The sequence below is a fragment of the Sciurus carolinensis genome, chromosome 5, assembly GCF_902686445.1.
Source record: "Sciurus carolinensis chromosome 5, mSciCar1.2, whole genome shotgun sequence".
Taxonomy (NCBI): Eukaryota; Metazoa; Chordata; class Mammalia; order Rodentia; family Sciuridae; genus Sciurus; species Sciurus carolinensis.
The window spans coordinates 158,112,837-158,139,414 of record NC_062217.1 but is presented as its reverse complement, the minus strand read 5'-3'; the positions used below and the strand labels follow the sequence as shown (position 1 = coordinate 158,139,414).

Here is a 26,578-nt window from a genome sequence, read left to right as displayed (position 1 = left end):
CCTCAATGAACACTTTTCTTGCTGCCTTTCCAAGTGATATCCTCAGAGTAGTGAGTAATTTTTTAATCTCTTCCTGTACTCTCCTTCCAACAGCACTTAGGTCAGTGCCAGGCAAGAAGGAGAAAGTCAACTGCTGTTTGTTGAATGACTGAATGAATGAGAGGGTGCCTTACCTTCAGCTGCAATTCCTTATATCTCTTGGACATCCGAATGAGCAACTTTTCACCATTGATCACAGCAGATTTTTCTTGATAATACTGGACCATGGCCTGGGCAGCTTCTGTGTAAGCCATCTCTAAAAAGGCCTAGAAGAAATGGAAGGACATACATTGAACTTGACTTCACTGGTCTTGAACAAATTTCAGTATGTGGTATGAGTCCATGTAAATGAAGTTCAAGAACAGGCCAAACGGATAATGACAGAAGTTAGAACTGAGCTTCCTTTTGGAGTGGGGGTGGGGAGATGACTGGAAAGGGGCATAAGGAAAACCTTCTGATGTTCTGAAAATGTCCTGTGTTTTGGCTTGGGTATTAATTACATGGATGTACATATGTAAAAAGAATGAATGGAGTTGTACACTTAAGACTAGTGTACTTTATGCACTTGAGAACATCTATTTTATAACTCAATAAAAAGAAAAAATCAGTATAAGGAAGAATTCTCTTTGATCTCATCTGTTCAAAGAGACCTTTTTATTAACTTTACCCAAAGAGTTCATTAGAAGATGGCCCCCTCTCCTGATCTCCATGGTTACCAAATTATTATTAATTATGTATGTCTGTCCTGGACTACATCACGCCACGGAAGCCCCTCTGGGGTGGGAGGGCCCATTAACTCGGAGCTCCTGGTTTGGGGGCTGTTGCCCATGTGGCTTGGGCTGCTTGTTGGTGATGAGGAGGGCAGGAGATGGAGGCACACGCCACAGTTGTTTGAGCTCTCGCTCTTCTTACAGAGAAAGAAATATATTCCAAACCTTGGGCCTCGCAAGCCCTTGGGCTTGAAGGAAGGCTGGGGCACAGGGAGTTCGAGAAAGGAAAAGACCCAACCACGTTTCCACAGCACCTTTCCTCTATTTGTTCTGATGAAACATGGAGAAGAAAGCCCCTTTCCACTCAGTTTGTGTCTATGGAGTTTCTAAATAAACTGTTTCCATAGACCTGCCAGTTCCCTCCACTAGCTGCTGTAGCAAGTTTGCTGCTGAAGTTTCTTAGATATGTTTGGTTTGTACTGATTCTGGCCCCTCTATGTTGAGAGGGAAAGATGGTTTTCTCCCATTTTCTGAACTGAATGGGACGCAAACTCATTGACCTTCCTTCTCTCCCAGTTGTTGGCTAATCTCAAATGCCTGGTTTTCTTCCAAGTTGTCACAATCTATGACAGAAGTGTGTGCAACTAAGAAGTCAAGATTCTTTGGAGTTTATTTCAAATTCTGCACTTGGTTTTCTAAGGGCTTCTTGCTTAATATAAACATGTTAGTGTCTGCCTGCCACTAGTAAACCAGGAATAATACTAAAGTAGACAATCTCACTGTATTAATGTTGCAAGCTAAATTTTGTACATTTACCCAAAATAGAATTCCGGAGCAGTGGAAACAGAGACTCAGTGGTCTATGCCCAGGTTGAAGGAAGGAGGCCCTGAGAATCTGCTGTGGCTTTAAGTCTCCACAGTTCATGCCTTAGTTGGGAAAATAATTTTCTTCTCTACCTGTTCCTTGGATTCATAAAGCAAAAATTTTTATTAAAATAAAATAGAAAATATTCTGACTTTTGACCACTCCATGTATAGCACCCCACCCCCACCACTCTGACTTTAAAAATGAAGACAAACATATTCAGTCCCCAAGGGCTCAGTCAATTCCCACAGGTTAAGCATTCTTAGTTCTTTAGACTTAGGAGGCTTCTAATGATTCCCTCCTGCTCTCCTGCTGAGACCCAAGGGCCTCATATAGAACAGAGGACGGTTCTTGGCTGACTCCAAACCTGAGCCATCAGATGTGATGAGCCTAGATGAGGCTGTAGCATACGCTCAGAGGATTGGCAACACGGATGATCAAGTCCACAATCCCTATTCTGGGGCCAATTAGCTTTTCTGTGTTACTGAGCACCTCATCCCAAAGCACCTCCCCCTCCCTCTAGGCGACTCACAAAGGCCTGCACTCATCACAAGAAGGGCGGTGAAACATCAGGAAACAAAACAGCCCCACAGATAAATTCTGCTGTGCCAACAGGAGCCAGCTGTGAATTGCCTCTTCACGTTAAGAATAGGCTTTTTTAAAAAAGAAAAGTATACAGTGCCCTTTCACCAGTTAGACCATCCCGTCCCCCCAGAGTGAAAGTCCCCAGGTCTACCTGGTTAGTCGACTTCATGAGGATGTAATTAGTGACCTTTCCAAAGGGCAGCCCCAGGTTAATGACATCATTCTCGGTACAGCTTCCTTCAGGGAGATTGCAGATGTGCACCACACGGCCAGCACCTTTCCGCTGTGCAAACTGATGGAAAAAGAACAGTGGCTCATCTTCAACGGGCATTTCCTTCGCCTCCTCTATTCCAGACAGTCCTAATGGTTATCCTCCCCCAAATAATGATCGGAAAACAATCATTTGCAAAATCAATGCAGAAAAGGAATTCACTTGCAGGCACACATAAAGTGTCAATTCTATTCCCTTTCTTTACAAAAAGAATTCACATTCCTAAGGAGCAAGAACACCCAGGGCTGGTGAGGATACAAGGAAATGAGCGTATCCATATGTGGCTGGTGAGGGAGTGTGTCTCCAATCTTTTGAAAATACACTTTCTCCATGATCCTACCATCCCAATTTTGGAAATCTATCTTACAGAAATTAAAATGTCAATATAGACTTGTGTATAAAAACTTTTACTGTAGTACTTTATGGGGTGGTAAAAAATTTTGGAAACATCCTACATGTCCAACAATAGGGGAATATTTGAGTGCATGATGACTCAAGCATACAATGGAAAACACAGACCCATAAAAAGAAAGAAATGTGCTCATATGGAATAATTTTTAAGACAGCTTGTTAAGTAATAGGTTGCTAATTAGTATGCACACTATGAGCCTATTTGTGTGTGTGTGTGTGTGTGTGTGTGCGTGTGTGTACGCACGAGAACACACTGGGGATTGAACCCAGGGTCTTGTGCTTGCAAGGCAAATGCTCTACCAACTGAGCTATATCCCCAGCCCTCCAGGTCTTTTTATTTTTTATTTTGGGACAGGGTCTTTCTAAGTTGCCCAGGCTGGCATCAAAGTTGTCATCCTCCTGCCTCAACCTCCTGAGTAGCTGGAATGACAAGCAAATGCTGTCATGCCTGGCTCTACGATGTCATTTTTGTAAAACAAAACCGTATAAGAACAAGATAAAGAAAGAATTATAGAATGTTGATAATTGTTGGAAGTGGTTAGTTAACAGGGGCTCGCTATAAGTCTCTATTGTTTTCTATGTCTGAAACTTTTTTGCAATGAAAACATTTTAAAGGCTCTCGCCACAGACAAAGGCATGGAGTATACTTATCAACCTGTCAGTGCTGGTCATCTTCAGAGGAGCAGAACAGGAAGGTAGCAGGGGACATGTATTGAGTCTGTTTCATATACGCCTCAAATTATTTGACACAATTTAAAAATTTTCCAATAAAGAAAAAGGACATAGAAAGGTTTGTGGGAACCTAATATGTATGCATAGACATTTGCAGCAACAATCTGTGGTTTAGGGCATTGGTTTTCAAGACTTTTTTTTTGCCTTGGAATCTTTTCTTCAAATAAAATTCTATATTCCAGTCCAATATATTCAATAAATAAAAGGGCAGCTGTTCTGGTCAAACTTTGGGGTCTAGCACCCTACTACCTTGCCCCAGGCACCTCTAAGGCACAGAACTTGGAAGCCAAGGCCTGTACCTAAATCAAAGCTCGTAGAGGAGAGAAGTGTGTTCCTTAGGCCTGGTGAAACCTTAATCAGCCTGGAATCCCCTGAAGGTTCAAGAATTAGTAACCATAAGCCAATTCAATGTGGAAGAGAAGCATACAATTTTCCAAACCTATAACATATTCTAATGGCATAGCCTACATTTGCAGTCACAATTTTCTATAATAAAGTGAACTTCAACATCTCATTACACTTGATGTGAATCTGACTCTGCCAAAGTAATAGACAGGCATGTTTGAGGTCTCATTCCCATCAAGTGTGAGTAATTCTACCACGAAAAGCCCTCCCTTGTCTCACAGGGCTGAGGATAACTGGAGTCAATGAGAATTTCCATTCATGGTTCAGTCCTGAATTGGAGAAGCCCAATTGCCCCTTTCAGACTTCCCCCGTGATAGCATCCCAATGTCAAGCACCTTCCCAAAGGGGAATAAGAATTCAGTGTGTGGCATAGGCACATCCCCTCCCCAGAACATCCCTCCGTCTTCATGAAGTGCAATGGACTCTCAGAAAGCTGAAAAATTGAGTCTAAGTCTGGGTAGCAAAGAATGCGTCCTTTCTGCAGGGACGATGGGAGAAGGGCTGTCAAGGGCAGGATCTCTGCCTTCCATTAGGGTGAGCCATTGACATAAAGACACAGACCCAGCTGAGCTTTCAAGCACAGGCCAGTGGCTGGTTCTCTGAGTTTATCAGCAGGAGGGCTGGGGCTGGGCGAGCTGCCTGGTCTCTTAGCGGGGCACGTTTCTGCCCCATGTGACTTTGCTGTGGTTGGTCTGGGCAACGTGTGCTTGGACAACAGCACAGACACACAGGGCAGTTCTGAGCCAATCCCTCTCCTGGCCTGTCTAGTTGCCTAGTGACCAGGCACTAGGGCCAGCACTTCTCTCATTGTCTCCTCCAGCCTAAAAGGAGGACTCAAGAGGCCTTTATCTGAGCACAGCAGAATAAACAGGAATTCACCTCCCAGAGAATAAACACCCTCCCAGCTGCCAGTCACCAAAGGAGACAGGAGATGTAGTCATGCTGCAGATGTTGTTGCCAAAAGCACTAAAATGAACAGGCATCAATCAAGGGTTTCACTCAAACTTTAAAGATATACTCCCCTCTCTGCAAGGTTCTAGTCTGAACTAGAAAGTGAGTCTGACTGATTCCTGTGTTGTAATTTAGTAAGATAACCATGAGATTTTTAGCATTCTTCCAGTTAATTATATTAATTTGGAGCTTCCCACTTCGCGAAATGCAGATGGGTTTTAGGTACACTTGGATTCCCTCAGGCAGTGGGCCAACTACCTCGAGTGCCCAAGAGCAGCTTCTGCAGTTTATCATTTTCTAAGTGAGCCATGAAATGTAAACCTTGAGAATCTCAAATATTGAGAACCACTGGATTAACTGTTATGTGTTGTGTCTGCTTCAGGGGATGGGATAAAGTCTATCCAATTAGAGAAATTATTTTTGTATGTTAAGTTCTTTTGTCAATATTTTACTTAGTAAAGTTCAACCTAACTTTTTTTTTTCTATCATTCATATAAAATATCCTTCTGTTGTTAAATTCAATTTAGGTTCAGGACCATGTTTGGGTCATAAAAAAAACTGTAGGGTAATAGGTAATTATCATGCTAATCCTGAAATAATTTTATACAAATATGGTTATTGTTTACCCTATGCCCTATGGGAGATCTGAATGAGAAGGGAGAAAAGGAGAAGGAAGCAGGAGTGAGGTCCCTGGGTAGCACCTCTAGGGTAAAGTTCATTCCCAGCGGGCACTGATAATCCTAAGTGCTTTTGAGAAAGTGGTATGACAGAATTATGTAGTAATTCCCAACCTGAGTTCTCTAAAGCATTTCTGAAATTAATAATACAGTAGTAGTATCCCTTGTCCACAGGGAATATGTTCCAAGACCCTCAGTGGATACCTCAAACCAGAGTACAAAAATGCTGTTTTCCCCCATACGTACATATGATTAAGATTAAATTTATAAATTAGGCACAAAAAAAGATTAACAATTACTAATAACAAAATAGAACAATTATAACAATATGCTATAGTAAAAATTATGAATTTATAATAAAACTTTTGAATTGTTTATTTCTGGAATTTTCCACTTAATATTCAGACCAGGGTTGACCTTGGGTATTGAAACCACAGACAGCTAAACCAAGGACAAAAAGGAACTATCATATTGCAGTGGTGTCGGGGGCTAGATAATATTTTTGACATTCAAAAAGCTAAATGATGTCAGATTTTGAGTTCCTTTACGCTCTTTATTTAGCAAATTTGTTTCAAATCAAACTAAATTTGGCCCAAGGATGCCTCTATACTTTGGGACCTTACTTAACACCGCACAACCTAACTTACTATATAAACTCACAGAAAGTCCAACTTAGGAGTATACTTTTGCAACAAATAGCTGAATTTCAACCAATCACAGCAGCTGAACTTCAGTCAATCAAAGGTGGTCAACCAATTGGAACAAGTTCAAATAAAGCAAATGGCTAGTGATAACCAATCCAACTGTGCCTTCCTCACTTCTATTTCCTGTCCATGAATGCTGCCTGCCCACCTGGTGGAGTACAGCTCTCTAAACCCATCCTGATTCTGAGGGCTTCCTGATTTCTGAATCGCTCTTTGCTCAGTTAAATCCTGTTAAATTTAAGTCATTCAAAGTTTTTCTTTTAACACGGTTTAGATCTTAGGCTGATTGGTGTGTCTGTATCTTTGATTAGTAAAAGTGGGTAACTAGTTAATTACTCATTAATATACGTACTTGACAGGTAAAATCTTTCCAAATAGTAGATAGGACAGGGGCAGCTTGGGGTAGGAGTAAATAATAAAAGGGACTTTGGGCTATAAAAAGCATGGGACTTCCTGACATAAGTGGAAAGAACCCAAGCCTGGAAAACAGAGGACCTGGGTTCCAGTCCCAACCCAGCTACTGATCAGGTGCATGACGAGTTTCCCTTTCTGGGCCTTAGTTTCCAATGTCTGACATGAGGCAGGTGCCTATATGTCTAAAGTCTTTTCCAGATGTAAAGGACTGTGTTAATAGTTTCAAGTTCTAAAATTTTACTCCTCCCAGAAGCCTTGAAGGCTAAGCCCTAAGACACAGGATAATGATACCTTTCCCCGTGGGTGCTCAGCATAAACAGGAAAGCCCTGCTCTCCACCTCCGTCCCAGCGAGTGTGCTGTTTACCCTCTCTGTGTATGAGCTCGGCTGTTCAGCTGCACATCCACTTACAAGCTTGTTCACTTTTCAGGCATGCCTGTCTGTGCTGGTAGTGATCTCATCTTTCCAGCACTGAAGATAAGCTCTAAGTTTATCTTCTTGTTTGTGAGCTCTGCTGCTCTCTGAATCTGCTGCCATGGTACCAGAAAGAGTTGAGATGATAGATACATTGAGATGAACTAAACACTCAGGCCTGGTGCTTCTCTGACCACAGAACCACACAAGGCACCAGGGGCAGGGCAGTGGGGGATCAGACAGACCCAAGTCTGTGTCTCTGCTGCCCAGTTACTGAAGGCCAGCATAGGCCAATTACTGAATTTCTACAGATCTGAGTTTGCTTGCCTCTAAAACTTATTCCATAAAACTTATTCCATGGGCCTGTTGAGAAAAGGAAACACCACGAGGCAAGTTAGATGCCTTGGTGCAATGCCTGGTATCAGCAGGCTCCCATGAACACACACTGATCTCCTTTTCTCCAGCAATTAAACGATGAGCCACGATGATGATCCTAGATTGGGGGAAAATATTGCTATAATTACGTAAGAGAAAGTTCATGTTCTTAGGAAATTCACACCGACATAGAGTTCAAGAGGTCCATTATCTCCAACTTACTCTAAAATAATGACTCAGGAAAAAATGCACAGCTGCCTAAGAGTGACAGGAAGAGCGAGCCATGTTTAGGGGATGGGCAAAACGTGAATCTGGGCAGAAGTTATATGGGAGTTCCTTAAACCTGCTTTGTAACTTTTCTATAAATTTAAAATGTATTAAAAGTTACCAAAAGTACATTTCAAAAGATGAGTAGGTGGATTTAAAGAGAATGGGAAGAGCTCACCGACTTGAATTTTCGGTGTGCGCACTGACCGGCTCAGTCCACAACCCCCGGCTTGCTCTGCCTGCTGAGGGCTCAGTCCACATCTCCTGTCTTGCTCTGTCTGCTGAGCTCCCAGGAGGCACGAATGCAACAGGTGCATTTGAAACTCTCCAGCCCAAGGTCAGATCTCTAAAAGAGCTAAAGTGTCAGGGTTGTAACCAAAGCCCTAATTACCAACCTAGAGGGAAAATCATCCTTTCCCAGCTGGCAGAGGCTTCGGCCTGCCTGCAGGCCCACACTAACCTCGAATGCCCCCCATGGGATCACAGTCCTGGGCTGTGCATTTTCACTTGCTGGGGCTGCTCGTTTAAAACCAGATGCTGCTTCTAATGGTTCATATGGCTGAGTCCCAGACCTCCCAGCTCACCCACAAATCTTCTATAGCTAGGCGAAATGTGAAAGAGCAAACAGACTTGAATATGACGATTCTGAGACCTTACAAAATACCCTTTGGTGCAAGTAGGAACAGGTTTTGCATACGAGTTCAAAGAAGAGGCCCAGTTTAAATAACTCAGAGTTTCAATCAGGATGTGGCTAGGGCAAAGGCCTGTCAGGTGAGAGAAGCCTCTCAATGTGATTCCTAGAACTTTGGAGCACAGATTCAACCTTCAGTAAGCGATATTTGCGCCTCAGTCCCTTCTCTTTGGGTGACCTCATTTCATGTGGCAGAGTCTGCAGACCTCTGCTGGTTGTGTGCTAAACACCTATGGACAGACACAGGGCAAGTGTTACTCCTCATGATGTTGTTCTGAAGGTGAGATTGCAGATGGAAATGGGCATGCATTTCATTGCTATGGATCTTAGTTTAACTTAGAGGCCTTTATTGACACTTTCAAATATTTTATAGAGCAGATTAGCTTTGACTTAGAGTGAATTCACTTTACTGGTGCCAGACTTGCCTGTGATCTTGGGTGGTTCACATGCTGGCAACTTTATCCCCGTAAACTTTGCAGTCATGGGATTAAAACTGGAGGTCAACCGCCCTACAGCCAAAACTGGATGGGAGGACACTGAAGCCTGGGAGAAGATGAGGAACTGAAATCTGTGGTCAATTTAATAGTGGTAGATTTGTGATTAAAACTCAGGACTCAATGAAAACTCTATCGATCACAGGCTTAATGAATTAAGGTAAACATATAATAATGACGTTATAAATAAAAGAAGACTTTATGTTCTGATATGGGAAGGTACTGGAAATCAATTAAAATATATAGTAAGTACTCATGTTAAGTGAAAAACACCAAGTTGCATAGTAGATTATATGGCATTATCTGACTTGTGCAAAAAATATACTTTTACTCATTCAACATGTATACATCCATCAGCTAAAGTTATATGTAGTTATAGCAAAAGATATTTATCTTCAATTTTCTCAGCAAAGTAGGAGTTTGTTTTTTATATTTGTTAATGTTAGAACTATTATATATATATATATATATTTTTTTTTTTTTTAATCTTGTTTGATTACTTTTTTTCCCCAAAACAAAAGCTATTCAATTCACAAGATGGCCACTCACAGAGATGGGAGAGCAAGGGTTGAATCCACCTCTTGTGTTACTTCTGTTTGTTTTTGCAGTCCTGATTAAACCCAGGATTGCTCTACCACTAAGTTATATCCCCAACCCTTTTTATTTTTCATTTTGAGACAGGATCTCACTCAGTTGCTAAGGCTGGCCTCAAACTTGAGATCCTCCAGCCTCAGCCTCCCAAGTAGCTGAAATTACCCCTCCCATGTGGCTGGAAAATGCATAAAATGGCCCCTACTGAGGGGTCAGAAGCCATGGCAGCTGGAATGGTGGGACAGGGAGAGGGCGCAGGTAGAACAGGCCACATTGTTTACAACTACTCATGCTCAAGAAGTCAGGATATTAGAGTACTCTGAGCCATAAACTCAGAAGGACAGATAGATATTCTAGAGACAGCCAGCGTAGAAGGGACAAGCTATGACTTAAACCTTTGGTCTTCCACAAAGATTTGTTTCCCTGAGTCTCAGTTTCCTTTTTCATACAAGTCCCCAGAGTGCACAGACTGGTGAGAAAGAAATAACAAAAACCATGTGTTTTGTTCAAGGCCAGAGAGGCCCATTCATGGCACCTGCACTAAATAAACTCCAAGGTGGCTGTGAAAACGGGGAGACAGTTTTATGGGGACAGTCACCGGCAAAACACACCTTAGGCCGGCACAAGAAAACTATTTACAACCTGAGAAGGCCCCAACAGCACCTCCCAGAAACCTGATTACGCTGTTTATGACTACTCAGGAGGCCAAGGAGAAGGAGCCTCAGCTCTGTCAGATGGCGGCAGCTTAAGTGAAAGGGAACACCCATCTCCGAGACCCTGGAGGGAGGGGCTAGGGACAGACACAAATACCCTGTCATCAGCAAACACAGCACACTAGTGTCACTCCACTGTCAAAAATAAACATGGAGCTGGGCACAGTGATGCATGCCTTTAGTCCCAGTGGCTTAAGAAGCTGAGACAGGAGGCTCGCTAGTTCAAAGCCAGTCTCAGCAACTTAGTGAGGTCCTAAGCAACTTACCGAGATCCTGTCTCTAAATAAAATACGAAAAAGGGCTGGGGATGTGGCTCAGTGGTTAAATGCCCCTGAATTCAATCCCCCAGTACCAAACAAACAAACAAGCAAACAAACATGTAGAACCAGGCACAGTGGCACATGCCTGTAATCCTAGCAACTGGGGAGGCTGAGGCAAGAAGATTGCAAGTTCAAGGACAATCTCAGCAACTTAGCAAGGCACGAATCCATTGAATATGGAAAATGAAAAATTCCAAGAGAGTGTGACCTGGGAAAAGGGAGTGAAAAAGAAAACCCTACATTGATAGCTTTCATCCCTTTCAAGATAAATCCTTTTCAGATGCTGGCCACTGGCTGGGAGAAAGTGCTTCATCAAACCTAGAATGAGAGTCTCTAGGACACACCTCTTCCAAAATGAATCCTCTCCAGGTGCTGACCACCAAACCCCAACTCCAAAACCCAAATTCCTGAATGCCCAAATGGACACATTCACTAAATCACCTCTCAGGATAACCTATATAAGCTCAAACTCCTCCTTTGACCAGGGGCTCATTTCCCACCAGGAAAGTGGGTCCATCAGAACCACAACTCCATTCCTGAATAAAGGTTTTTGGCTGATTCATGAATTTTGTGTTTGCCCTGGTCTTTCTGTGCTAACATAAGCAACTTGGTGAGACCCTGTCTCAAAACAAATAATAAAAAGGGCTGGGGGTATGGCTCAGTGGTTAAGTGCTCCTGTACCAAACCCCCCCCCCCAAATCCCCAGTACCAAAATAATAACAACAACAACAACCAAAACAAGAAATAAACATAGAGAGAAATGTTCGGACTCCAGCAGAACAAGTCAAGTTTAAATTCCGCCCAGCTGTTGCCGGAAGAGCTGGGTGGTGGTAGCAGATGTTTTTGGTGGTCAGTTCAGATTCAGGGCAGTTCAGATATGCTCTACAGGCTCAGTCCTGAAGCCCTGTGTGTCTTGGTTCTCCTGCTTAAAAACAGGGTGCTTCAGAAGCAGTAACTGCTGTTTGCTCCATGGACGACAGTGATCCCACAGAGGCAGATTCCTGGAGGCACTTGATTTTACCCAACAAAATGTATTTCTGAAAAGATGGCCCATGAATGGTATTCAGCAAAAGAACCTGGTGCAAAACTGGGACACGCCTGTAGGGGATAATGCACCAAAGCCCTCGCGAGATCTCTGACGGGGGTTTCCCTCTCCTCTCTAAGGCCTTCTTTTCTGTTTGAATTTCCACCATAAGCATAAAATTTGTATGCAGGAAAAGCCAGGCTCTTGGCACTCACTGGAGCCTGGCAAAGTGCCCTTTGGAAACAGCATAGTCATTCTTTGATGCCTGCTTGTCTTTGAAGATCAGTATTCGTACAAAGAAAAAAAATCAATAATCTATCTGAGGAACTCTCTTCCTGTTTAAAGGAGTGCTGAAAAAATGTTTTTGAGTTGCTGATTAATCAGCTCTTCATTTCTCAACTTGTCTTCAAATGTTAATATGTTTGCATTTCAGGTTTTCCAGAAGAGAGATATAGGTGCCTTCAATTTCATTTGGCAAAAATGGCTAACAAGGTTCCAGAATCCAACAGAAGGGTGTAAATGAACATCAGCCCCTGGTAAGGCAGGAACTGGCTGGGGCAGCCTTTGTTCTTGTCCCCCAGATGTCTTTGGGAAGGTTCACATGACCAGCAAGATTTCAGAGAACATATAATGATAAAGTCAGTCAAATAATGCTTTTCCCCTTACATGGATTTTATAGAAAACACCTTCAAACGCCTGAGTTCATCTTGGGAATGCTGTCCCAGTACAGAAGAATCTGGATGCCTCACATGACTGGCCTCTTTATCTTGCTCCACAGTTGCTGAGGCCAGGGAAATCCCTGCCAGCCCCAAGGTAAGCTCAGATCCTCCTAAGCAGCTTATGGGGTGAGAGAGGGGAGAAGGGGGGGTGCTTACTAGGGAGAAGAACCACTGTGGGCAAACACTGTCTTTTCCACTGAGCTACATCCTTAGTCCCTCCAGTTCCCTTTATAAGGGACTCAGCTGATGCCAACTCTATGTCTTTGCCCAGACCTCTAGAAGTGGTCCATGTACAAGCTCTGGTCCCTGGGCCACCTGTCACCCAGCACAGCCCTCCCTATCTCAGTCACAGTCCCTTCTACCTCAGTGCCTGGTGTAGGGGTCCCAGAGCAGCATGTGGGCACAGGTGCCTCTGTGACCCATAGGGCCTGGAAACAGGCCTGGGAGTCAGGGAACATGTTGCTAGGGGTCTGTCCTCAGAGACACAGGATGGGCCTCCCTGAAACCAGCACTCCACGCTCCCTGGGACTGACCCAAAGCTGCCACTGATCTGGACATGGCTCTGAGTGGTGAGGACGCAGAGGGAAACCATCAAATTCCCTTTCATGAAAATATGGGCTTCCTGACAGGTGTCATCTCGAAGCACTTCTCCCACACAACGTCACAAAAACAGATCCGGACAGACAGACACCTGGGCCCGGGTAGGCCTCACATTTGGTGATGAAGCTCCCTCCTCCCCACTTACCCGCCTGGGTCTAGAAGCTACACTTCACAGCCTGCTCTTTCCCTGTTTTGCAGGAATGCCCCAACACGTGGCGGGAACAGCACGTGGAGGCCTGCTGCAGAGCGCTTGTGCACAAGAAGAGAGAAAGGCTGCAGCTTTGCTCCACAGAAATTGAAAAACGCAGGCAGAGGGGAGAACACTGGACCAAGCGCCCGCTAGCTGGGTGCAGCCACGCATGGTTTGCTTTGAAGCCAGTTTGGCCTCATGTCCCACCAGCCTTTGGTGTGCCAGGGGGGAGGCTGCACATAGCAGGAAAACCCGTGACGTGTAAGAAAGGGAGTCGTCACAACCAGCGGGCAAAGGAAGGATGAGGCTTTAGGGATTTGGGGTACTAAGTGCATGTTACGTAGAGAGAAGAACAAAACCAAAGCCAGAAAACAGAAATCATTAGACAGCACCCACCATTTCCCCGAGGGCTCCGCAAACATGATTAGTACAGGGCCCCTGCTGTCTCTTTTTGGCTCAAGTTTCAGAATTACCCTCACATAGGGAATGATCCACTTCAATAAAAATCAGAAATTATTTTAAAATTAAAAAATAAAGAAAGCTCAGACCTTGTTTTCTAAACCAGTGCTAAATGCTAGAAAGTCAGTGAGTGCCTTTGATTTGATGAATTTTGTCAGCTTTTTCATCCATGTTTTGATACTAGCTGGACTAAGTGAAGCAGCTCTTGACTCTGTCTAGGGAGGCTTTTCCGAAGGACACAAAGTCTCATCCTCAGAGTTGCATCCCAGCCTCCTCTGCACCTCTAGGCCCAGATGTAGCAAGTAAAGCAAATGACAATGGAGAAAAGGCTTCTGTACTCACATTTGTCCCTGAAGGAAATGCAGGATTTGACTGAGCAAATGACCTTGCCGGAATGGCTGCATACGATGTTCCAAGATTGGAGGCATAATCTAAATAATAAGTGACACAAGCCAGGTGAGAACTTTAGAGTCATGGTAGGGACATACATGGGTTGAGAAAACTGAAAATTAGCTTAACATATTTATTAGTGACTGACATGATTATATCTCTGGGCGTGTTGTAATCAGCAATACTGTAAGTGTGAAATAGCTCAGAGAATACTGATGGGGGAGACAGCAGACCCGTTGCATGTTGGTGGCTTGGGATCTGTTTGCTTTATAAATGCATAGGAAGGACACTTCAGAGAAGTTCTGGTTCTTAAGGACAGGACATAACGAGGCTGCAGGAGCTGACTTCTGCAAACTGACCTGTAGGGCTATGCTCACCTTCATTCCCAGCGGGGCTATAAACAGCTGTGCTATTGGGGGAGCCACACAGCGTTCCCTCTGCCGAAGCCAGTACACACCGGATGTCAGCACTGGAGAGGGGTGAGAGGGTAAGTCAGTTTCTCAATAAATTAAATGAAAATTTACCATATGCCCCCAAAATTACACTCCTGGGTATGGATCCTAAATAGTTGAAAACAGGTCCTCACACAAACACTTGTTCATAGCAGCAGTATTCACAACAGCAGACCATAGAAACAACCCAAACACCCATCAAAAGATGAATGGTTAAGCAAAATGTTATATTTATATACGCGTAGTGGAATATGATTCAACCATAAAATGTTCATATGTGTGGATGAACCTTCAAAATATTATGCTAAGTTTAAAAAGCTAGTCACAAAAGGTCACGTAGGATTCCATTTACACTCCGAGAGGCTAATCCTTAGAGACAGAAAGCAGGGGCTGGTCCAGGGGGCCAGGGGAGAGCAGGGGGCAACGGCAGAGATTGCCTAACGGGGATGAGGTTTCCTTTGCGGGTAATGAATATGTTCTGGAACTAGATAGTGGTAATGTCTGCATAGCCTTCTAAATGTGCTAAATGCCACTGAATTGTAACTTTATTTTAAATTGTGATAAACCACGACATTAAATTGACCATCTTCACTATTTTGAAGCAAATGGTCAGTGGCATAAAACATGTCCAGTGCTGTTGTGGGGCCATCCATCTCCAGGACTCTTCATCTTGCAAAAGAGAAACTCTGTGTCCATGAAAGACTGACTCTCAGCCTCCCACGCTCTGGCAACCACCATCTGTTTTCTATCTCCATGAGTCCATCTTCTCTAAATGCCTCATACAAGTGAAATTATGCAGTATATGTCCTTTTCCAACTGGCTTATTTCATTTTGTACATCGTCCTCAAAGTTCAAGCATGCTGTACCATGTGTCAGAATTTCCTTTCTTTTCAAGGCTGAGTAATATTCCTTCGTGTGCATAGACCACATATTATTTACCCATTCATCTGTTGCAGCTGCTCCTGGCCTTTGGCTGCTATGAATCATAAGGTGAGATCTTTAAATGCACACATTTCAAACCACGGAACCCACTTGTCTCTTCTACACCCTGGAGTCTGAGCACATCACTGCTTTGCTCAACCCTCCGATGGCTCCAAGCACACTCACAGCAGCCCTGAGTCTTCACAGTGACTGAGGGCTCTAGCCTGGGCTCTGCTACTTCCCTGGCTTCTCTCTCTGCCTTTCTGTCCTGGTCACATTGGATGCTGTCTGGCATCCCAGGTCCACCCCAGCTTCAGGACCTTCACACCTGCTGTCCAGTCTGCCAGGAATGTGTTTCCCCCAGACAGCCCCAGGCTCATTCCGTCCTCTCCCGAGGTGTCCTCAGTGAAGTCTCTTCCAAATGCCCTCTAGAAATGCAAGGACCAGCCCCTTGTGCCCACATGAACGCACACACACTTCCCACTCCTGCCCCAGCGCTGCTTCTGCCTAGCCTTTACCACCAGGAATGCTAACTTATTGTTCATTTTGTGTCTCCCCTGCATTAAGCGGAAGCTCCTTGCAGACAGAGACTTTGCCTATTTCTCTGTGGTTTCCCTTGCACCCAGCACAGAGCACAACAGACAACAGGCGTTACCAATCTTGTTGAGCACATGCATGAATCTAATCTCCGGAAGAGCACTTACTTTTCAGAGAAAAGCAGGCATTTCTGAGCATGCAGCTTCCCCTTCACATGCAGCTCCCAGTCCTAGGCCAGAAGGAAAGAAAAATGACTAAAGTAGAATTGCATCCATGGGGAGGCAGAGGGTGAGTGCAGAGTAATCATCAGGCAGGGAACACTAAGTTCCCAGAGGCTGGACCAACCCTGCAGACTCACCTCTTCCTCTGCCTCCTCCTCCCCCTGCTCCTGCCTCCCCACTCTGCCCTCGCTCCAGGGCCCTGGTCCGTACATCCCACGCCCATCTTGGACAACAACCCAAACTTGAAAATCAGACTTCTTCTTCCCCTTTCAGTGAACCCTGGAACCCACCTGCTGCACCTTCTGTTCTTGCAGAGAGACCACTCCTATTTCTGTAGCCAGCTGGGAGATTCTGGCCAGTGGACTCACCAGTAATAAGACCTCAGAAGAGGCTCAGTCCTTGGGCATCTCCAGAGTTAGCCAATCCCCTCCCCAGGCTGGAGGTGAAAGGGTATGTCCCACCGAGTCACAGGGATGCTCATGGATGATCTGACCCAGGCAGAGGAGAGTAACACCCTGTGATATGATTCCCACTAAGGAGGGACTTCATTATGTTCTGCAACTGGGTGAGAAATGGGAGACAGGACAGTCCAGCACCTAAGAGGTGCAGGCCTGGGGCAGGTCAGACACATTTTTGGGTTTGGTTTCTGCAGTGCTGGGGATCAAACTCAGGACCCACCACTGAGTTACATGCCACGTTTGAATCTCTACTCTGCCACTTTCTAGCTGGGAGGTCTGGGACGAGTCATTTCATCTCTCTGTGCCTCCGTTTTCTCATTTGTGAAGTGAGGATAATCCCAGGAGCGACCTCATAGAGTTATCCCGGCACACAGAAAGGGTTTAATATGTGAGTTATTATAATCATCATTGCTTTGGAATATATCACTGCATCATCAATACATTTTTGGGGGGGAAATTATACTATAATAGACTTTTGTTTGTAGCGGTATGAAGCATCTTAAAACCAGTGGGAAGGTGTCTTGAGGCTCTCTCCATATTGCAAATTTTGCAGCTGAGGTCCCCTACAATAATTTGTCTAAGTCCCATCTGAGAATTGCTCCCGCTCATGACCCTAAATTCCACCTTTTCTTCTCCTTTCAAACTCAATCCAACACATGTACTTGAGGAGTGGTGGCTTGTAGGCCCACCACAGAAGAAAAGCCCTCCTCAGGGAGGCAGGAAGCCAGTCCCTGAGCCCTTCTCTGCAAACCTGGTTGGGGTCATTCCATCCCCTGGGTCTCAGCTTGCTCACCTATAAATGGGCATTAAAGTAAGGCCGGGCCTCTGACATACTTGTGAAATTCCTTTGGGTTTTAATACTTCTGATTTTAATCAAGGGTGCTGACAAGGCTCTGTTCCCTAGACCCCAAATGTTCGCTCTCTGGGCCAGCTGGATGATGGTGGGAGCCAGAGCGGGCTCCCGGTTGTGGCTCCCAGCCTGCCCTGGACAACTCACCTTCAAGTCAAACACCTTCTTGTCGCACATGCTACAGATGTGTGGCAGATGGAGGGGCGCCACGCCGTGGAAGTCATTCAGCTCGTGAGCCTGCAGGGGCCGCACAGACAGCATGGCCTGCTCCTCCTTGGCTCTCCGCCGGGCACCGCTGAAACCCTGCTTGCTGTTGTTGAGTCGACCCCCAAAGGAAGGGGGGGTCCTGTCTGAGGTGGGTTCCTCGGGGTCGTACAGTTCATAGGGCTGGCTGGGGGGTGGAGGCCACAGGCTGGGACCTGCTGTGAGGTCGGGTTTGTTCTGGCCAGAGAACCCAGGAGGGCTCTCCCACTGGCTGCTTGCACCCTGCAGCAGGGCCCCTACCTCGCCTTTCATGCCCCCGGTCTGCTCGGCTGGGAATCCACCTGCCACGTGGGACCCTTGGGCGTTGGGTCCATAGAAATCTTTGGGAAAGGCGGCTTGGCCATCTTGCCCTGTGTGGCCATAATGCCCTTCATAGGTCACACTGCCCGAGGCAGAGGCTGAGGCTGGCAGGAAGCCGGGCTGACCGTCTGCTTCGGAGCCGAAAGCCTGGCCAGTGCTAGCTTTACCATACTCGTAGAATCCCGTGGTGGCCGGAGCGGCCCCGGCCTTGCCGAGGCCCAAGATGACTGCTGGCTGGGCAGGGGTCTGAGGCATCACTCCGCTGAAAGGATGCATCACCATGGCACTGGGGGGCTGGCTGGGGAGGCTCACGGAGGCTCCTGGGCCTCGTGTCTGGCTGGGGGGCGAGAAGGCAATCGCACTCGAGGGAAACCGAGCGCTGGGTACGGCCCCAGCATGTTGGGGCACTGCAGTGTGGCTGTGGGGAGCACCGAGCACGGACGGATGCCTCAGCTGGCTGAAGAGAGGCTGGGACATGGCCACCTTGGAGAGGACCTGGTTCAGCACGGTGGCAGCCGCAGTATTGTTGGTGACAGCCGTCTGTGCCAACTTCAGCCGGTGGAGGGTGAGCTGTGCCTGCAGTTGGGCCAGCTGGAGACTGGCAGGCGAAGGCAGCAGAGGGTTCGGGTTTCGCACAGAGAAGGGCTGCTTGTCCAGGAGCTTGGCGGCGCTGCAGGAAGACGAGAGGCCTGATGCACGGCTGGTTTCGGGGAAGGGGCAGGGAGCTGTTTTTGCTTCTCTTTGGTCCCCCTCCCACATAAATAAGGCCCTTCCATGTGAGTGTCACAGACAAGTGAGTTGAAAACACCTGGGCTCACAAATTTTAAAAAGCCATAACTCCAATGGGAAAATTATGTGACAGAATGTTCCATCTCCCCGTTAATTAGAAATACAAATTAAAACCACTAGAAACAAATATTTACCTAGCAAAACAGCCAATATTAAAAATAATGATGACAATGATAATAATAATAATGATAATAATAATGATAATGATGATAATAATAATAGCGCCCAGTGCTGGAGAGATTAAGTGGAAGTGATACCTTTTTTTTGGCACTGGGGGTTGAACCTAGAGCCGTATGCATGCGAGGCAAGTGCTCTCCACCACTGAATCACTGAGCTACAGCCCCAGCCTGGGGAGATGAAATGAAATAGACACAATATCGGTGCTAGTCTGAACTCATATCACTTTGGTAAAAGGTAGTCTGGCAAAATGCATTCATCACACTAATATTTTTTACCCAAAATTCAATTCTATAAAACTATCCTAAGACAAAATACCCGAAGATGTTTAACATTACATTGTTTGAGAGTTCAAAGTTGAAAATGACAAGCATCCAATAGTGGGAAAATGGGGTTTGAGTTGAGTAAATTATATCTACATAATGAAATATTAAGTAATCATTTTCCAAAGACATTTAAATTTCTACATTATTATGTAAAATTTAAGACATCTTTAAAAAGTCTATTTGACCAGACTCAGTGGCTCATGCCTGTAATCCCAGTGACTCAGAGGCTGAAGCAGGAGGTTTACAAGTTTAAGGCCAATCTCAGCAACTTAGCAAGACTCTGTCTAAAATTTTTTTTCAAAATTTTACAATAAGGACTGGGGATGTAGCTCAGTGGTAAAGTGCCCCTGATTCAATCCCCAATCCAAAAAAAAAAAAGTATATCCAGTATCAAGCCTAAGACAGAAAACATTCCAACATGCTAAACCCCTTTAGGGCCCTGCTCTCCCCAACCCAACCTGCCCCATCATTGCCAATAATAAGCACTGTCTTGAATCTTTTAGGTAAAGTCACTGGTTACAAAAACAAAAAATTAAAAAAAAAAAAAACACTTAATGACATGAGAAAATCCATATGCTCCAATGTTAAGTGAAAAAAAGCAGGTTTCAGATTTGCATGCAGAGTGAATTGTATGTCTATCGGTGCCAAACTTATTTTCATCCTTGTCCTCATTTCACATCCAAGAATAACAACCCAGCTCTGAAACCCAACTAGCATAAGCAACAACCCAAAAAATTACAAGTGAAAAATCTAAATTTGAGGTAGCAGGCAGTAGTCAGCTCCCACAGAAACTTATGGGGCAGGAGTTAGGGCAGGGGTGGTGTTCTGCCTGACATGGGCCAATCGCGTGGCCTGTGTTGGTTGCTTATGGTGTTTTGTGGACCCAATGAGGACACATAGTCTGGAAACGAGATAGACTTTGCCAGAAAGTCTGAGATGTGTGATTACCAGAGTCAAGGCTCTGGGGTCTTAAGGATCCCTTGTGTGAAGGGGGTATAATCAAGAAATGTGCTCGAGATTTGATGAACTGGACTCCTAAGACATCTGAATGGGAAGAACAGGCCTGTGAAATCTGAAATCATGACTGCCACAGACAGTCCAGGCCATACCGTCAGCATACTTATGAATGGTAGAGGGGGCAGCAAGTCCCCAGCTGGGACGGTTTACTCTCCTCTGTCTCCGGCACTATGCAACAAAAGTCCAATGACAATGAAGCTAAAAGAGAGAGAGATCGACTGGGGTAGACCGAGGTGACGTGTGGCAAGCGGGTGGCACGTCACAGCTTTCCCTTTGGAGATAGGCCTGTTGCAGCTCTTCCACATTAGAGTCGAAGTCGGCTTCTGCTCAGTTTTGCGCTTGGCATTGGAGGTGGTGTGGAGGTGGTGGGAGGAAGGGGAGTAGGCAACACTGATCACATTTATTATGATGCAACTGTGTGGCCAGTGCTTAGCCTGTGTCACCTCATTTGGTCATTTTCACCCCAATTCTGCAGAGAGAGAACCTACAGCTTGGTGGGATTCAGTGACCTCTTTACTGAACACTCACTATCGGTTGAGGGTGGTGAGGATTGTAGGATTCAAATTCCAAAGAGCTTTTGAAAAGAAGAGAAGCATCAGGCAATTAGAGTACACAGCTTCTGGGCCCCTTTGATAATCCTCGTCGGCTGTTTCCTGTCTTGTTTGAAGTGAGTTCTCAGAACATCAGACACACCCACATTCAAATACAAGTACAAGACACATCTCAGAGCCATGTAAACATGATGCTATAGTTTGGATGTGAAGCGTTCCCCAAAGGCTTGGTACCCAATGCAGCAGTGTTCAGAGTTGGGGCTTTGGGGAAGCGAGGGGCTCTTGAGGGCTCTGACCTCATCATTTGATAACTGAACAGACTTCTGGGAGGTTGTGGAAGGTGGGACTTGGCTGGAGCAATGAGGTCACTGGGGGCATGTCCTGGAAGAGTATTTCTTGTCCCCTGCCACACACACACACTCTTTTCCCCTCTCCCTCCTTCTTCATCTTCCTCTTCTACTTCCCTGCCACTATGCAGTGGGCAGCTTTCCTCTGCCACATCCTTCTGCCATGATGTCCTGCCTCAGTTCAGGCCCAAAGCAACAGAGTTGACCAAGCCTGAAGAACTGACACCTCTGAAATCATGAGCCGAAATAAATCGTTCCTACTTTAAATTGCTTTTCTCAGGTATTTTTCACAGTGACAAAAAGCTGATTAACACAAATGATCTTGTTGTTCTTTCCCATTTGTGTGAAAAATCAAAAACTTGCTGTGAAGTTGTTAAAGAAACACCCAGCCAGCAGACCTGCTGAGCTCCAAGGGCAGAACAGGCTGGCGTTTTAAGATACTGGGAAGGTCAACATTAAAGGTAGTTATAGACCTTTTCTTTTTTCCAGGGAGATGGAGTTGCCCTGTTATAGCCAAGCTCTGGGGACTTTAGTGTGGCCCAGCACAAATCTTGGCAGCAATGAGTAGGAAGGTACTAATTGCCTACACAGATAAGAATACAAAAGAAGAGGATGGTCAAGTTTGGTGATAGATTCTAACTTGTGTAGCATTAGGTAGCTCCGCTTTAGAAGAGCAATTAAGCTTAACTCAAAACCCTGCCTACACAGGGCCAACTCTTCCTACCAAGTTTGTCCATCACACAGACTGTCCTTACTAACAAGGCGATAATGAGGTGCCAATTTGGTTTCCATGACCAGAGTAAGACAAGGTTGGTTATGTTTTTTCCAGAGAAGTCAGCTGTATTTCTCTACTTGCATTCTGAGCTGAAAGGAGCTCTTGCTGGAGACTCCTCTTCACCTTTAGAAAGCCACGGGAGGAAGAGCTATGTTCCCAATCAGGAAAGCTGACCACGCTGGGCCTATGTAGGTCAGTGACAGAAACGAGTGCTTTTCAGAGTATGCGCAGGTTGCAGGAACTTACCACTCAGATCCAATGTGAAGCAAGAGGACTAGGTGGCATTGCCTAGTCCAATACCTATTGTCCCAAACTATATTCAACCTTCACAAGAAGTGATTTTCTATGAATCATAGCTGAACACCTCTTTTGAACTAAAATCTTCATTAGGAAATGACACATCCTATTAAAGAAAAAGAAAGACAAAAACCTAAAACTCTTAGCTTGCAAGAGTTAACAACCTGAAATTTCAATGCATCTAGTGAAAGAGAATAATCCTTATGAACTGTTTTGCTGTTTTGTTTGAAGTGAGTTCCCAGAACATCAGGCCCACCCACACTCAAATACAAGTACAAAACACATCTCGGAGCCAGATAAAAATTACTTTGTTACCCTTTCCCATATGTGTGAAAAATTAAGCTCCACAAAAGAAGGGATATGTTGGAGATAACTTAGGTTTTTCAGCATGCTATCTCCCACTTGGAGGACACTCTGAGTCTGCCAGGGACAGAATGAAGAAGGAAGGAAATGGCCGTGGCTTTGATGAGATGTGGACATCTCATGTGAGTACACATTTCTGTGAAAAAAGGCCCTTGAATAGTTCAAAAAGGAGAATCTAAATAAACCCAGAGAGCAAATGGATTTTGCTGTTGTACAGCTAAGCATGTGAATAGGTAGATGGTCACCCACCTAGGCTACCTAATTTCCCATTCCAGCACAGGAATTTAAATACTCTTCTCCCTAAGTCCAGGTTTTGGAATTGAATAGATAATATAGTTACAATCCACTGAAGATATTCACCTTCTAAATTCACAGCCTGTGACTATTACCTTACATGGTAAAGAGGACTGTGCAGCTGTGATCAAATTAAGGCTCTCGAAATGAGAGAAGGTTATCCTGAAATTATCTAGATATGCCCCATGTAATTGCCAGTCCTTAAAAGGTGGAGTGAGAGAAAGAAGGTGTGGAGGTCAAAAACAGGGAGGATGCTCCCCTGCTGGATTTGAAGGTGGAGGAGGGGCTATGAACAAAGGAATCCAGGCTGCTTCTGGAAACGAGAAGAAGCAAGAAAGCAGTCTTCTCTGGAGCCTCCAGAAAGAACTGGCACTGATTCCCGCCCCCCCCCCCCAGCCACGGCCCCGACTTTAGTCCACCAAGACTTTAGTCCACTTCAGACTTCCAGAACTGTAAGAAAATTAATTTGGTGATAATAAGCTACTAAATGTGTGGCAGGGCACTGCAATGACAATGGGAAATTAATGCAATCTCCAAAGATACTTAGATGCCAAAGAGGCTTCACTCAGAGCAGCGGGGGTCAGAGGCACTGACTGGATCTGGTGGGTATGATCTTATTTCCCCAGGGGCCTTGGGGAGCACAAACCGCCTGTGTGGGCATCCCAAGACCTCCGGGAACTTGGCCAGGAGCCAATTCTACACAAGCAGATAAAACCTAGAGGTCTCTTCCTTTGAAAGTCAACTTTCTTTATTCAGCTGGAGCAGTTGCAACTAGGGGAAGCTTAGAATTGCAGGCTCTTGGGGATCAACTCATCCAACCTCCTCATTAACACATAGGGAAAACAATTTGTCCCAAGCCACACAGCTGGCTGGTAGCAAAACCCTAAGGAGAACCCGGTTCATCCAACTCAGCATCCAGTGCCCAGGAGAACAGCTTTTGCCTCTAAAAGGCCTAGCAAAGTCACAGGACTGTCTATCTCCTCACTCGACGATCAGGCCCACCCATACTGATTTGTGCTTTGTCCTGCCACTCAGAGAGGTACTAAGGCACTCACTGAGCACTGGGGAAATGCAAAGATGCTGGCTCTCTCTAGAATCCCCCTAAGCTCCAGAGTCTATGACAGCAGGGATGCCCCCGAGGGTATATGGGGAGGGGGGAAATTCTGTGCACATTTCCTCTTCCAAGCCTCACATTGCAGTCATGTAGTCAAGCCTGGGAGCTGCAGAGGAAGAAGAATAGCACAGTGAATTACAAAGCTGGACACCAGGCACGGAGTGAGAAATCTGTTTCACAGCCACCCCAAGGCTGATCCACACTCGCACATCAAACAGTACACTGTGGGTGCACTAATCCAGCCAGGCCCTGGTTAAGGCTGGCTGCCCGGGGCTGAGCTTTCATTTCTTTTTTTGTTTGTTTGTTTGTTTGTTTGTTTGTTTGAGTTTTGTTACAAAGAATTAACAGTGTATAATTAGTTTAAAACTCTGGTTCTCTATTTGCTTAGAAAGATTTTTTTTTAATATTTAAATTAAAGCAGCATTTCTCTCAAGAGTCTTAAAGATAAAATATAACATAAAGGAGAATGCTGGAATGTTTGAGAGAGGCAGATGAAAACTGTTTCTAGGGGTTTCATTCCATTGTGTGGAAAGGACACGAATCTACTGATTCCAGCAGGAGGGCACAGCAGCTGTCTGGGCTCCACAGTGCTCCTGGTTGATCCCAAATTTCTTGTGCCTTTTATTTGCAGTCCCATGCATTCATATTTGACCACAAGGAGGGGGAAAAAGTGTCTTCGGTTTGTGGCAGAGTGCTGGAAATTCAGGTGGATTTTTGTTATGTCCTTCATTCTGTTCTAAAAAGAAGGGACGTGTCCCCAAGATACAGGCAGAGAAACCATCAGAGGGCCAAAAGGATGCTCAGGAGTTTGCCCGTTCCTGCATGAATGGAGTATCTATCCTGGGCTGTGCAAACCTGCCAATACCTGAAGATGGAGAAGGAGAAGCCTCTCCAATACCATAGGAGAGGCAGAACATAATGCACAGGTGAACTGAGGCAAGCTGAGGCAGGACACAGAGGAGGGGGTTCACAGCGCAGAAGCTTTAGGGAAACTTAACAAAAGAAAGAGAGCAATTCAAGGGCTGTTCCTGAATGCTGAACAAAGACCTATCAACACTGGGCTTGTTAACTCAGCCACAGATGTGAGGATGCATCGGGATTCGTGATTGGCAGCTGGAGGGTGAACTGTGGTCACAGACCTGGGCCTCCATCCACCTGTTTCGGGATGTGAGATTGGGGGAAAGTTGCCTAATTTTTCCAGCCCTCTGTCAGGGACCAAGAAGTTCTCATTCTGAGAACATTCTGACCTTTACAATAAGCAGCAGCGCCCCTCCCCCACTCCTGGCTGATAATTCTGACAGTATGGCGCCTATGGCGCCCACGGCTTCTCTTCCGGGACTACACTTTCCCGCCGGCGCGAACTTCACCTTCCCGCCAGCGCGAATTTGCACCCTATCAGGAACCCAGCAGAAGAATACAACCAACCAGGCTGCACCTCGTCATACCCCTCATTCCCTCAGCATAAATACCCGTGAGAACAATAAAAATTTGCAGCTTGATCAGAATTCCTGTCTTGCTGTCTCTCCCTGCGTCTCTTGTCCCTTCATTCCTTCTCTCTTAGGTTTGCCGTCCGCGTTGATGTCCCGCGGGTTGGGACAGCCCTCAGAATTTTCTCATCTGTAAAATGGGAATAGAAAGCCCCATGCAACGAGTCTCAGACCCAGGCAGTCAGAGTACCACACCCTGCTGGCCACAGTGGTTAGTTCAGGAGGGTCACTCCTTGAAATTTCACTGGAGCTATCAGGAAAAAGATACTCTGTCCTGCCTGGTTGCTAAATCAGTTGTTAAGCCTCCACTTAAGGAGAGCCTGCTTGAGAATAAAGCCGGCTGAGAAGACACTGGCTGCGAGACAGGGTACAGGCAGCTGCTGGGTGGCCTCAGGGAGCACCCTGCCCTGGCTTTCCCTGGATCCATTCTGGTCTCTTCTGCACATGAACCAAGACATTTCCTTCATTCGCTTAACAGAAGGAATAATGCTAAAAGAATGCCAACCTACTTCAACCACCTGCATGAAACTCCCACAGTTCCCGATTCCTCTGCAGGGCCCACACTGACTCCCACAAGATTCCCTGACTCTCTCCTCCAGGAAGTGGACTCACTACAAGGACCATGGGAAGCTAGAGCAGGAACTTTGGTATGAGCATCTGCCAACCAGAGAGCCCTGCTTCCTGAAGGTTCAGGAAACAGAATGTTCCTCCACCCTGCAGATAAGAGCCCCACCTCAGGGTCACAAGGCCAGGGAGAAAACAGTGTGGGAGGAGAGGGTGTGGGCTGGGGACAGCCTTTCACAGGTTCAGAGCTCCAGCTCTGGACACTCAGGTGCCCCTGTGAGCAAGAGAAACAGCACCTTCATCCTCACGGTGGGGGTGTGGGGGTGGTTCATCACCCTCCACACCTAACAGATCACTTTTGCTGCACTAAGAACTGATTTTGCATTGGTTATCCCTCATGGAGAAAAAGATCTTTAATAAAAAATACAACGGTTCTTCGGTCTTCTCAGTTGGGGCACAGGGGAG

The 26,578-nt window shown here is 45.6% G+C and overlaps 1 protein-coding gene, 1 long non-coding RNA gene and 1 other non-coding gene across 3 annotated transcripts in view; 1 reads left to right on the top strand and 2 right to left on the bottom strand.

Annotated features, from left to right (window-relative positions):
* The window catches only part of Rbm20 (RNA binding motif protein 20), a 177,745-nt gene that overhangs the window by 34,575 nt on the left and 116,592 nt on the right, over positions 1-26,578 (bottom strand). The window contains exons 2-7 of the mRNA XM_047552872.1: positions 17,596-18,682; positions 16,087-16,148; positions 14,387-14,478; positions 13,962-14,050; positions 2,350-2,490; positions 174-305 (exon numbers count right to left, since the gene is read on the bottom strand). Of these exons, the coding sequence (XP_047408828.1) occupies positions 174-305; positions 2,350-2,490; positions 13,962-14,050; positions 14,387-14,478; positions 16,087-16,148; positions 17,596-18,682 (1,603 nt within the window). The remainder of the gene's footprint in view (positions 1-173; positions 306-2,349; positions 2,491-13,961; positions 14,051-14,386; positions 14,479-16,086; positions 16,149-17,595; positions 18,683-26,578) is intronic.
* Positions 3,124-3,198, bottom strand: Trnaa-ugc (transfer RNA alanine (anticodon UGC)). Its single transcript has one exon. It is a non-coding gene; the product is annotated as a tRNA-Ala (tRNA).
* LOC124984817 (uncharacterized) lies at positions 12,082-13,620 on the top strand. Its single transcript, XR_007108751.1, has 3 exons — positions 12,082-12,187; positions 12,331-12,464; positions 13,169-13,620. It is a non-coding gene; the product is annotated as an uncharacterized LOC124984817 (long non-coding RNA).